Below are 12,256 nucleotides of genomic sequence, written 5' to 3' on the forward strand. Positions count from 1 at the left end.
TTTTAGTACGGTCAGGGCGTGAGTTGGGTGGGTTGTCTTTGTTTTAGTATGGTCAGGGCGTGAGTTGGGTGGGTTGTCTTTGTTTTAGTATGGTCAGGGCATGACCCATACGGGTTTTTGTTATTTCACGTTGTTATTTTGTATTTTTCTGTGTTCTATTAAAAGTAACACTTACCACGCTGAGCATTGGTCCTCCGATCCTTCCTACTACTCCTCGTCAGAGGAGGAAGAAGACCGTTACAAGTAACCCCAAAAACGACTTAAGTAGTACTTTAAATGATTTGTACTTCTGTACTTTACACCACTGCATACACCCTAATAGCCTTACCATACCATACACCATAATACCCTTATCATACCATACACCCTAATACCCTTACCATACCATACACCCTAATACCCTTACCATACACCATAATACCCTTACCATACCATACCATACCATACACCCTAATACCCTTACCATACCATATACCCTGATACCCTTACCATAGCATACTATACAACCTAATACCCTTACCATAGCATACCATACACCCTAAAACCCTTACCATACCATACACCCTTATAGCATTACCATAGCATACACCCTAATACCCTTACCATAGCATACCATACACCCTAATACCCTAACCATAGCATACCATACACCCTAATACCCTAACCATAGCATACCATACACCCTAATAGCATTACCATATCATACACCCTAATACCCTTACCATACCATACACCCTAATACCCTTACCATAGCATACACCATTTGTGTTTGCTGGTGGTAGAGAGTGCTGTGCTAAATGGCTCAAATTAAAACATAAAAAATTGAATGCATTGTGCATGCATTCGGTGGTGGTATAGCAAGAAATGCTGGTATGGATATTGGAACACAGCCGGGGTCCAGTTAAATCCCACCCACCAAAGCCAAGATTGTACTCTGTTCAGTACACGCAAGATGGAAGAAAACCCTCACAAACAAAGGTACAATCTGTCAACACCTAAACACTCTTTTTCATTTTCAGTTTCAAACCATTTTGCTACAATGTGTTCTAATGAATGCGACCCAGCTCTCACCCCACCCCTCCCTGTCATCCCTCTTCAGTCATCATGACCCATCATGCATTGCTCACCATGATGTCACCCTTGCACTCGTACAGGCAGTGCAGAGCCAGCTCCTGATTGGTCCCTCCGCCATGCAGAGCGCTTGAGCACGCCAGGTTCATGAGGTCATCCACTGAAGAGAGAGAGAGGGTGGGGGGAACGGGGAGAGAGAGGGGGGAGGGAGAGAGAGAGAGAAAGAGAGGTTGTGATTGAGATACTGTAGCATGATCAGCTAAATGTTTTCCACTGGGTTCTTCAAATCACTACTGAATGCTTGATGTACTGACTAATTTATATTGGATAATACCAACCTGGTTAATGACAGTATTATTGGTGGGACAGTTAGCTGATACTTTTGTTAGTGTATTACCTCTCTCCTGGTCTTCAGGTTTAGCCTCCAGGTCGTGGAGAGGAGCCCAGACCAGCTCAGCCTTGGGATGGTCTTGTTGGGCCGCTGAACGCTGCCTTAGCTCTGGTACCTCTGCCTGGTACCTCACACCAATGTTTATACGCCTGAGATGACAGAATGTATAGCCAGTGGTCAGTTGGAGAGACGGGAGACACTTTCAGAAATGCGCATGATATGCAGTCTCTCTGTCCTGCTATAGCATAGCCTCCATTATTACAATTCTAGATCATATTGTTGTGATTGACAGGGAAGCTTTCATAACTTAGGTAAATTTTTTATTTAAAGAAAAATCATGTGAATAAGTGTTCTTATCCAGACATGTAGTTAACTAGTGGAATGTTTACATATCTCGTATTACTCATCTCATATGTACAGTGCCTTGCGAAAGTATTCGGCCCCCTTGAACTTTGCGACCTTTTGCCACATTTCAGGCTTCAAACATAAAGATATAAAACTGTATTTTTTTGTGAAGAATCAACAACAAGTGGGACACAATCATGAAGTGGAACGACATTTATTGGATATTTCAAACATTTTTAACAAATCAAAAACTGAAAAATTGGGCGTGCAAAATTATTCAGCCCCTTTACTTTCAGTGCAGCAAACTCTCTCCAGAAGTTCAGTGAGGATCTCTGAATGATCCAATGTTGACCTAAATGACTAATGATGATAAATACAATCCACCTGTGTGTAATCAAGTCTCTGTATAAATGCACCTGCACTGTGATAGTCTCAGAGGTCCGTTAAAAGCGCAGAGAGCATCATGAAGAACAAGGAACACACCAGGCAGGTCCGAGATACTGTTGTGAAGAAGTTTAAAATTTGGATACAAAAAGATTTCCCAAGCTTTAAACATCCCAAGGAGCACTATGCAAGCGATAATATTGAAATGGAAGGAGTATCAGACCACTGCAAATCTACAAAGAACTGGCCGTCCCTCTAAACTTTCAGCTCATACAAGGAGAAGACTGATCAGAGATGCAGCCAAGAGGCCCATGATCACTCTGGATGAACTGCAGAGATCTACAGCTGAGGTGGGAGACTCTGTCCATAGGACAACAATCAGTCGTATATTGCACAAATCTGGCCTTTATGGAAGAGTGGCAAGAAGAAAGACATTTCTTAAAGATATCCATAAAAAGTGTCATTCAAAGTTTGCCACAAGCCACCTGGGAGACACACCAAACATGTGGAAGAAGGTGCTCTGGTCAGATGAAACCAAAATTGAACTTTTTGGCAACAATGCAAAACGTTATGTTTGGCGTAAAAGCAACACAGCTCATCACCCTGAACACATCATCCCCACTGTCAAACATGGTGGTGGCAGCATCATGGTTTGGGCCTGCTTTTCTTCAGCAGGGACAGGGAAGATGGTTAAAGTTGATGGGAAGATGGATGGAGCCAAATACAGGACCATTCTGGAAGAAAACCTGATGGAGTCTGCAAAAGACCTGAGACTGGGACGGAGATTTGTCTTCCAACAAGACAATGATCCAAAACATAAAGCAAAATCTACAATGGAATGGTTCAAAAATAAACATATCCAGGTGTTAGAATGGCCAAGTCAAAGTCCAGACCTGAATCCAATCGAGAATCTGTGGAAAGAACTGAAAACTGCTGTTCACAAATGCTCTCCATCCAACCTCACTGAGCTCGAGCTGTTTTGCAAGGAGGAATGGGGAAAAATGTCAGTCTCTCGATGTGCAAAACTGATAGAGACATACCCCAAGCGACTTACAGCTGTAATCACAGCAAAAGGTGGCGCTACAAAGTGTTAACTTAAGGGGGCTGAATAATTTTGCACGGCCAATTTTGCAGTTTTTGATTTGTTAAAAAAGTTTGAAATATCCAATAAATGTCGTTCCACTTCATGATTGTGTCCCACTTGATGTTGATTCTTCACAAAAAAATAGTTTTGTATCTTTATGTTTGAAGCCTGAAATGTGGCAAAAGGTCGCAAAGTTCAAGGGGGCCGAATACTTTCGCAAGGCACTGTATATACTGTATCCTTCACTATCTATTCTTTACTATCTATTGCATCTTAGCAACTCTGTCGCTGCTCATCCATATATGTTATACTTATATATTCTCATCCCATTCCTTTACTAGATTGTGTGTATTAGGTTTTGTTGTGGAATTAGATATTACCTGTTAGATACTGCTGCACTGTCGGATTTAGAAGCACAAACATTTCGCTAGACTCACAATAACATCTGCTAACCAGGTGTATGTGACCAATAACATTTGATTTGAATTGATTTGGTCGGCTGGTTTACAGAAATAACCCACAGCTAATAATTTTAAAAAAAACTGTCTGCTGCACTGAGGCAAACGGACGGTGATAAAGTGGTCGATCAGGTTACCCCCAGGATACCCCTCCAATGATAGATAACGGTAGCTTTGAAAACAGCCTGGAACGCAGACACTATTCAGCCTTCTCCCTCCCTGTGTTCTAATTGCACCTGGCTGCAGCCTGCTAGCTCAGTTCAGGTCTCCTCCCAGAATGAGCTAGCTGGAGTGTGTTCAGCAGGGCACAACGTTGTAGAACGTTCAGATAAAAATATATTAGGTCTCTGTGGTAAAACAAACAAGCATCTGTGGATGTAGAATAAAGAATCACTTCAGCTCTATTCATTTGATTTTTATCAGCAACGTTCACAAAGTTTGCCTCCTAAACTGACCCTGCTGTAAGCTGATCTGGCTCACGACTACATGGACGTTTCCAATAAGAAACAATCGTGTTTGTTTCCCCGCTGCAAAAGGTTTTGTTACATTGTACACTAATCAACAGGCCCCTGCTGTAAGCTGATCTTGCTCAGGGGTTTGAGGGGGGTGTTTAAGGAGGAAGAAGAGGAAGCAGAGGAGGCTGGTTGCTCTAGACTCAGCTGAAAGACCTGATTTATCCCCACTGGAGGTTACCCCTGCCTGGCCCGCCCGGCCGGCCTGATTACTAGCCAGCTGCTACCAGTCAGAGAGAGGAAGAAAGGGAAGACAATCCACAATGCACCCTGTTTTTCTCTCACCAAGCAATCACCACTCCCCCACCTCCCACACACACACACACACACTCCTCTGTCTTTGTGAATAAAATCAGGACCGTGATACAGGCTAACTGGGTCAGATCCAAAGCACCCAATCTATCCTTTCATAGCTAACACAAAAACAGTCCTCTACTACAGCACATATCAATAGACTCAGCACCATCACTGAGAAAGACACACAGTGTACCATTTGACTAGTTGTTTGGCCTTGGATGAATATCTTCTCTGACTCTAACTTTGATTTAAGAGTACTTTGATTTAAAAGTACTTTGATTTCAGAGTATTTTTATTTAAAAGTACTTTAGCCTCTCAGGCTCGAAGTATGGAGGGTGGTGTGTTCTGTCTGTGTGTGTGTGTGTTCTGTGTGTGTTCTGTGTGTGTTCGTGTGTGTGTGTGTGTTCGTGTGTGTGTTCGTGTGTGTGTTCGTGTGTGTGTGTGTGTGTTCGTGTGTGTGTTCGTGTGTGTGTGTGTTCGTGTGTGTGTGTTGTGTGTGTGTGTTCGTGTGTGTGTTCGTGTGTGTGTGTGCGTGTGTGTGTTCGTGTGTATGTGTATGTGTATGTGTGTGTGTGTGTGTGTGTGTGTGTGTGTGTGTGTGTATGTGTGTGTGTATGTGTATGTGTGTGTATGTGTGTGTGTATGTGTGTATGTGTGTGTGTATGTGTGTGTGTGTGTGTGTATGTGTGTGTGTGTGTGTGTGTGTACTCACGGTTCTATACTGACTGGAGTGGCCTCACCGATCGTTGAGAGCAGAGGTGGGGTTATGTCAACGCTGTCTGAAAAACACAACACCAAAAAAATTGTCCGTTAAATGTACTATTCTTATCTCTTCTTACAACAGAAAATATTTAGTACAGCAGATTTTGAGGAAGTGAGCTTACTTCATACGTATTACTCAAGAAATGTTTATATGAGGGAATAAAGTTATGGTCCAACTCACACAGCTACAGTTCATTCTGATGACAGCTTGTTTAAATCCTAATGGCCGGTTAGCCCTGGACTAAAAAGCATGCTCAATAGATAATCTTAGCTTTATCTGGATCTGGGGAAACCAGTGCAAAGGCATCTGCAAACCCCAGTAGCACTCCGGTAGGCTATGTTTGAACTACAACCCCCAGAAGCACCCAGCTAGGTAGAGTATGTTTGGACTACAACCCCAGTAGGACACAGGTTGAGCAGGTTTGGACTAAAACCCCCAAAAGAAACAGGTTAAGTAGGTTTGGACTACAACCCCCAGAAGCACAGGGGGTTGAGTAGGTTTGGACTACAACCCCAGTAGGCCCCAGATAGTGGTACTCACTGGATCGCAGCAGGCTGCGTGTGGCTGATTTGGGCGTGATGGGTGGAGGCAGACCCTGGGTGGAGGCAGACCCTGGCTGGAGGCAGACCCTGGCTGGAGGCAGACCCTGGCTGGATGCAGCAGAGGAGAGGAAGGTAGAAAAGTAGAGACCTGATCCCTCTCTCACCGGGCTGAGGATGGGCGGGGGGGTGTAGGGCGGCATGGTCAGGGGGTTGTCTATTAGCCGGACAGGGGAGCGGAGGTGGCTCTGGTAGGGAGTGATGCAGGAGTAGACAGGAGGGGCGATGAAGGTGCCAGGCTTGGGAGGCGGGATGAAGAGGGGTTCGGGCCGGGGACGGCGTTTGGGCTTCTTGCCGTCGTTGTCGTTCCCTCCCTCCATTCCACCGTTCTAAAGAAGGAGGTAGAACATCAGTACAAACACAGAAATACATGACTGCTACTGTCCACCCTGTTCTCCTGTCCACTCTGTTCTCCTGTCCACCCTGTTCTCCTGTCCACCCTGTTCTCCTGTCCACCCTGTCTCCCTGTCCACCCTGTCTCCCTGTCCACCATGTCTCCCTGACCACCCTGTCCACCATGTCTCCCTGTCCACTATGTCTCCCTGTCCACCATGTCTCCCTGTCCACCATGTCTCCATGTCCACCCTGTCCACTATGTCTCCCTGTCCACCCTGTTTCCCTGTCCATTCTGTTTCCCTGTGCACCCTGTTTCCCTGTCCATTCTGTTTCCCTGTCCACCCTGTTCTCCTGTCCACCATGTCCACCCTGTCTCCCTGTCCACCATGTCTCCCTGTCCACTATGTCTCCCTGTCCACCATGTCTCCCTGTCCACCATGTCTCCATGTCCACCCTGTCCACTATGTCTCCCTGTCCACCCTGTTTCCCTGTCCATTCTGTTTCCCTGTGCACCCTGTTTCCCTGTCCATTCTGTTTCCCTGTCCACCCTGTTCTCCTGTCCACCATGTCCACCCTGTCTCCCTGTCCACCATGTCTCCCTGTCCACCATGTCCACCATGTCCACCATGTCTCCCTATCCACCATGTCTCCCTGTCCACCATGTCTCCCTGTCCACCCTGTCCACCATGTCTCCCTGTCCACCATGTCCACCATGTCTCCCTGTCCACCATGTCCACCATGTCTCCCTGTCCACCCTGTTTCCCTGTCCATTCTGTTTCCCTGTCCACCCCTTTCTCCTGTCCACCATGTCCACCCTGTCTCCCTGTCCACCATGTCTCCCTGTCCACCCTGTCCACCATGTCTCCCTGTCCACCCTGTCTCCCTGTCCACCCTGTCCACTATGTCTCCCTGTCCACCCTGTTTCCCTGTCCATTCTGTTTCCCTGTCCACTCTGTTCTCCTGTCCACCATGTCCACCCTGTCCACCCTGTCCACCATGTCTCCCTGTCCACCATGTCTCCCTGTCCACCCTGTCCACCATGTCTCCCTGTCCACCATGTCTCCCTGTCCACCATGTCTCCCATGTCTCCATGTCCACCCTGTCCACTATGTCTCCCTGTCCACCCTGTTTCCCTGTCCATTCTGTTTCCCTGTCCACCATGTCTCCCTGTCCACCCTGTCCACCATGTCTCCCTGTCCACTATGTCTCCCTGTCCACTATGTCTCCCTGTCCACCATGTCTCCATGTCCACCCTGTTTCCCTGTCCACCCTGTCCATTCTGTTTCCCTGTCCACCCCTTTCTCCTGTCCACCATGTCCACCCTGTCTCCCTGTCCACCATGTCTCCCTGTCCACCCTGTCCACCATGTCTCCCTGTCCACTATGTCTCCCTGTCCACTATGTCTCCCTGTCCACCCTGTCTCCCTGTCCACCATGTCTCCCTGTCCACCATGTCTCCCTGTCCACCATGTCTCCCTGTCCACCATGTCTCTCTGTCCACCATGTCTCCCTGTCCACCCTGTCCACCATGTCTCCCTGTCCACCATGTCTCCCTGTCCACCCTGTCCACTATGTCCCCCTGTCCACCATGTCCACCCTGTCCACTATGTCTCCCTGTCCACCCTGTTTCCCTGTCCACACCCCTATACACCAGTTAGTATGAAGCACTGTTTACAGCATGCAGTCTAAGTGAGTTGTTCATCTGGTCAGACACTAGAGAGGATACATTCTACATCAGGGGTCTCCAGCAGGGTCGATCGCAGCCCAGAGATGTGTGGCTCGCCAAACAATTCTCAAAGTACATGCAATTTTCACGTGTTCTACCGCAAACTGTCATAAACAAATCTCACAAGTAACAGACATTGCAAGCTCCCAGCTACTATCTAATCAAAGCAACATTGACATTATCCCACCCCTGGTTAGCCACTATTGGATTAAAAAGCCAAACCTAACACAATATCTGGCAATTCATTTCCAGCAATATTGCCCGTCTGTCTGTCTGGCACGTGTGTTTGTCTGTCACTGTGTGTAGCCAGTTGATGTGATACCCGTCTTGTGTGTTGACAGAAATACTTTACCCAAAACCTGCTCAATTAAATGTTAACTGTATATTAGGCTTACCTGGCAGAAGTATACTATGAGAAAGTATATCATTTGTATATATTATTTGTTATTTGCAAACTTTGCCACGAAATGAGCAGCAGCAGTACAGAACCATCACTAGACCGGCACTTTCCTCACCAGGGGAATTAAAGGAGAAATGTTGAAATGTGTTCATTTTCTATTTTGTACATTATCCCCATACACATAACATGTCCAGTACACCACCACCCTGGTTATTGTACAGTACAGTAGTAGGAAATATATCTCCATCTATAGTGTGGATAGCCCCTGCTAATCTCCTTGACCTGATCTGGAGCAGCAGGGAGGGAGGGGGAGGGGCAGGGTTGGAATGAGGGCAGAGGGGAGAGAGAGACATGGGTGTTAGAGCATGGTGGCAGGATATGTAGGATTGTAATAGATTATATGGAAACAGAGATATGAACCAAGCCTCTACTTATGGTACTTGAGGAGACGTTAGTAAGGTGTGTGTGTGTGTGGGGGGGGGCACTAGCACCTACCTGTCCTGAGCTCTCTGACAGAGAGTTCCTGAGAGATCGCCTGCGGGTGACAATGACGGAGGGTTTGCCATCCATACTGGTCACGTCCTGGAGGGTGAAAGGTCTCTGTGGCCAGCCTGTCCCCGTGGTAGAGTGCTCCCCGTCTGGGGAGGACGAGGACGGGTCTGGCCTTCGTACGGGGACTGACACAGGGATGACCAGGGGCATCATGCTCTCATCACGGGGCCGCTTGGCACTGTGGCCCCCTGAATCCTTGTCCATGGTCCCTCGCCCTGGCGCTGGTCTTTGAGGGCTCCAGGGCCTGTGGTGCTGTGCCTGACGACGAGACAGACAGGTACACACATCATCAAATACCTGACTGGAGAGGCTACCTGAACAGGCTTCCTTTACAGATCAAATGAGCAAACAAACAACTTATGACTTCATGTGTTGTCGTACTGAAGTGAACCTATAATACGACCAGGAAGGAAAAACTAACATTATGCTGTGAATTGACTTTCAAATCCATAAACAAACATCATACAATTAAGTGAAGATGTAGAGTATTTCATCAGCTGAAGCCCATAGGAGTGAGTGTGGCAGACACCTATAAGAGTGAGTGAGTGTGGCAGACACCTATAAGAGTGAGTGAGTGTGGCAGACACCTATAGGAGTAAGTGAATGTGGCAGACACCTATAGGAGTGAGTGAGTGTGGCAGACACCTATAAGAGTGAGTGAGTGTGGCAGACACCTATAGGAGTGAGTGTGTGTGGCAGACACCTATAAGAGTGAGTGAGTGTGGCAGACACCTATAGGAGTAAGTGAATGTGGCAGACACCTATAGGAGTGAGTGAGTGAGTGTGGCAGACACCTATAGGAGTGAGTGTGTGTGGCAGACACCTATAGGAGTGAGTGTGGCAGACACCTATAAGAGTGAGTGAGTGTGGCAGACACCTATAGGAGTAAGTGAATGTGGCAGACACCTATAGGAGTGTGAGTGAGTGTGGCAGACACCTATAGGAGTGAGTGTGTGGCAGTGAGTGAGTGTGGCAGACACCTATAGGAGTGAGTGAGTGTGGCAGACACCTATAGGAGTGAGTGTGTGTGGCAGACACCTATAGGAGTGAGTGTGTGTGACAGACACCTATAGGAGTGAGTGAGTGAGGCAGACACCTGTAGGAGTGAGTGAGTGTGGCAGACACCTATAGGAGTGAGTGAATGTGGCAGACACCTATAGGAGTGAGTGAGTGTTGGCAGACACCTATAGGAGTGAGTGACAGACACCTATAGGAGTGAGTGAGTGAGTGAGTGAATGTGGCGGACACCTATAGGAGTGAGTGAGTGAGTGAATGTGGCAGACATCTATAGGAGTGAGTGAGTGAGTGTTGCAGACACCATTGAGTGAGTGAATTTGGCAGACACCTATAGGAGTGAGTGAGTGTTGCAGACACCTATAGGAGTGAGTAAGTGTGGCAGACACCTATAGGAGTGAGTGAGTGAATGTGGCAGACACCTATAGGAGTGAGTGAGTGAGTGTTGCAGACACCATTAGGAGTGAGTGAATTGTCAGACACCTATAGGAGTGAGTGAGTGTTGCAGACACCTATAGGAGTGAGTGAGTGTGGCAGACAGCTATAGGAGTGAGTGAGGCAGACAGCTATAGGAGTGAGTGAGTGAGGCTGACACCTATAGGAGTGAGTGAGTGAGGCAGACACCTGTAGGAGTGAGTGAGTGAGGCAGACACCTGTAGGAGTGAGTGAGTGTGGCAGACACCTGTAGGAGTGAGTGAGTGAGGCAGACACCTGTAGGAGTGAGTGAGTGAGGCAGACACCTGTAGGAGTGAGTGAGTGAGGCAGACACCTATAGGAGTGAGTGAGTGAGGCAGACACCTGTAGGAGTGAGTGAGTGAGGCAGACACCTATAGGAGTGAGTGAGTGAGGCAGACACCTATAGGAATGAGTATGACCTGATGCTGGAGGCCTATACACTGTTAATTCCCAGTGGAAAACTCCAGCCCCAAAACCAGGACAGGAGAAAGAGAGGCATACATTTAGCTGAGCACTGCACAAGTACACCCCCCCTATAGGAGTTTCAGCCCTATGATGGAATGAACGGGGGAGAGGCTTCAGCCCTATGATGGAATGAACAGGGGAGGGGTTTCAGCCCTATGATGGAATGAATGGGGGAGGATGGAGGAGTGCTGAGTGAAACGGGACCAGTCAGCATTCAGCAGGTTAAGCAGTCCTAGTCTATATTCTATATGGTGAGGCATGAGGCAGACACGAGGGATGCACCGTTACACGCTAGATCTAACTGCACCGTCATGTAGGGGAAGACCAAGTCTGCATATACCCCTTACCACCCCCACGTTGTAAAATATAGAGAGAGTAAAAGCAGGGGAGCAGGTTCTACTCTTTATGGTCCTTTTCTGGTGTTTTGTGGTGGAAAACTAAAGCTGGTGGAGCGTAACACGACAACCCTGTTACCCGTAGACAGACAACCCTGTTACCCGTAGACAGACAACCCTGTTACCCGTAGACAGACAACCCTGTTACCCGTACAGACAACCCTGTTACCCGTAGACAGACAACCCTGTTACCCGTAGACAGACAACCCTGTTACCCGTAGACAGACAACCCTGTTACCCGTAGATAGACAAGACAACCCTGTTACCCGTAGATAGACAACCCTGTTACCCGTAGACAGACAACCCTGTTACCCGTAGACAGACAACCCTGTTACCCGTAGACAGACAACCCTGTTACCCGTAGACAGACAACCCTGTTACCCGTAGACAGACAACCCTGTTACCCGTAGACAGACAACCCTGTTACCCGTAGACAGACAACCCTGTTACCCGTAGACAGACAACCCTGTTACCCGTAGACAGACAACCCTGTTACCCGTAGACAGACAACCCTGTTACCCGTAGACAGACAACCCTGTTACCCGTAGACAGACAACCCTGTTACCCGTAGATAGACAACCCTGTTACCTGTAGACACCCGTAGACAGACAACCCTGTTACCCGTAGACAGACAACCCTGTTACCCGTAGACAGACAACCCTGTTACCCGTAGATAGACAACCCTGTTACCCATAGATAGACAACCCTGTTACCCATAGATAGACAACCCTGTTACCCGTAGATAGACAACCCTGTTACCCGTAGATAGACAACCCTGTTACCCGTAGATAGACAATCCTGTTACCCGTAAATAGACAACCCTGTTACCCGTAGATAGACAACCCTGTTACCCGTAGATAGACAACCCTGTTACCCGTAGATAGACAACCCTGTTACCCGTAGATAGGCAACCCTGTTACCCGTAGATAGACAACCCTGTTACCCGTAGATAGACAACCCTGTTACCCGTAGATAGACAAAGCTAGAAATATTTTAACAACAACAAAAT

The 12,256-nt window shown here is 47.6% G+C and overlaps 1 protein-coding gene across 1 annotated transcript in view; it reads right to left on the minus strand.

Moving 5' to 3' along the window:
• The window catches only part of LOC112256889 (mitotic deacetylase-associated SANT domain protein), a 32,704-nt gene that overhangs the window by 19,412 nt on the left and 1,036 nt on the right, over positions 1-12,256 (minus strand). The window contains exons 2-6 of the mRNA XM_024430444.2: positions 8,861-9,175; positions 5,846-6,233; positions 5,255-5,321; positions 1,469-1,611; positions 1,128-1,231 (exon numbers count right to left, since the gene is read on the minus strand). Of these exons, the coding sequence (XP_024286212.2) occupies positions 1,128-1,231; positions 1,469-1,611; positions 5,255-5,321; positions 5,846-6,233; positions 8,861-9,175 (1,017 nt within the window). The remainder of the gene's footprint in view (positions 1-1,127; positions 1,232-1,468; positions 1,612-5,254; positions 5,322-5,845; positions 6,234-8,860; positions 9,176-12,256) is intronic.

Source organism: Oncorhynchus tshawytscha, linkage group LG08, assembly GCF_018296145.1.
Source record: "Oncorhynchus tshawytscha isolate Ot180627B linkage group LG08, Otsh_v2.0, whole genome shotgun sequence".
NCBI lineage: Eukaryota > Metazoa > Chordata > Actinopteri > Salmoniformes > Salmonidae > Oncorhynchus > Oncorhynchus tshawytscha.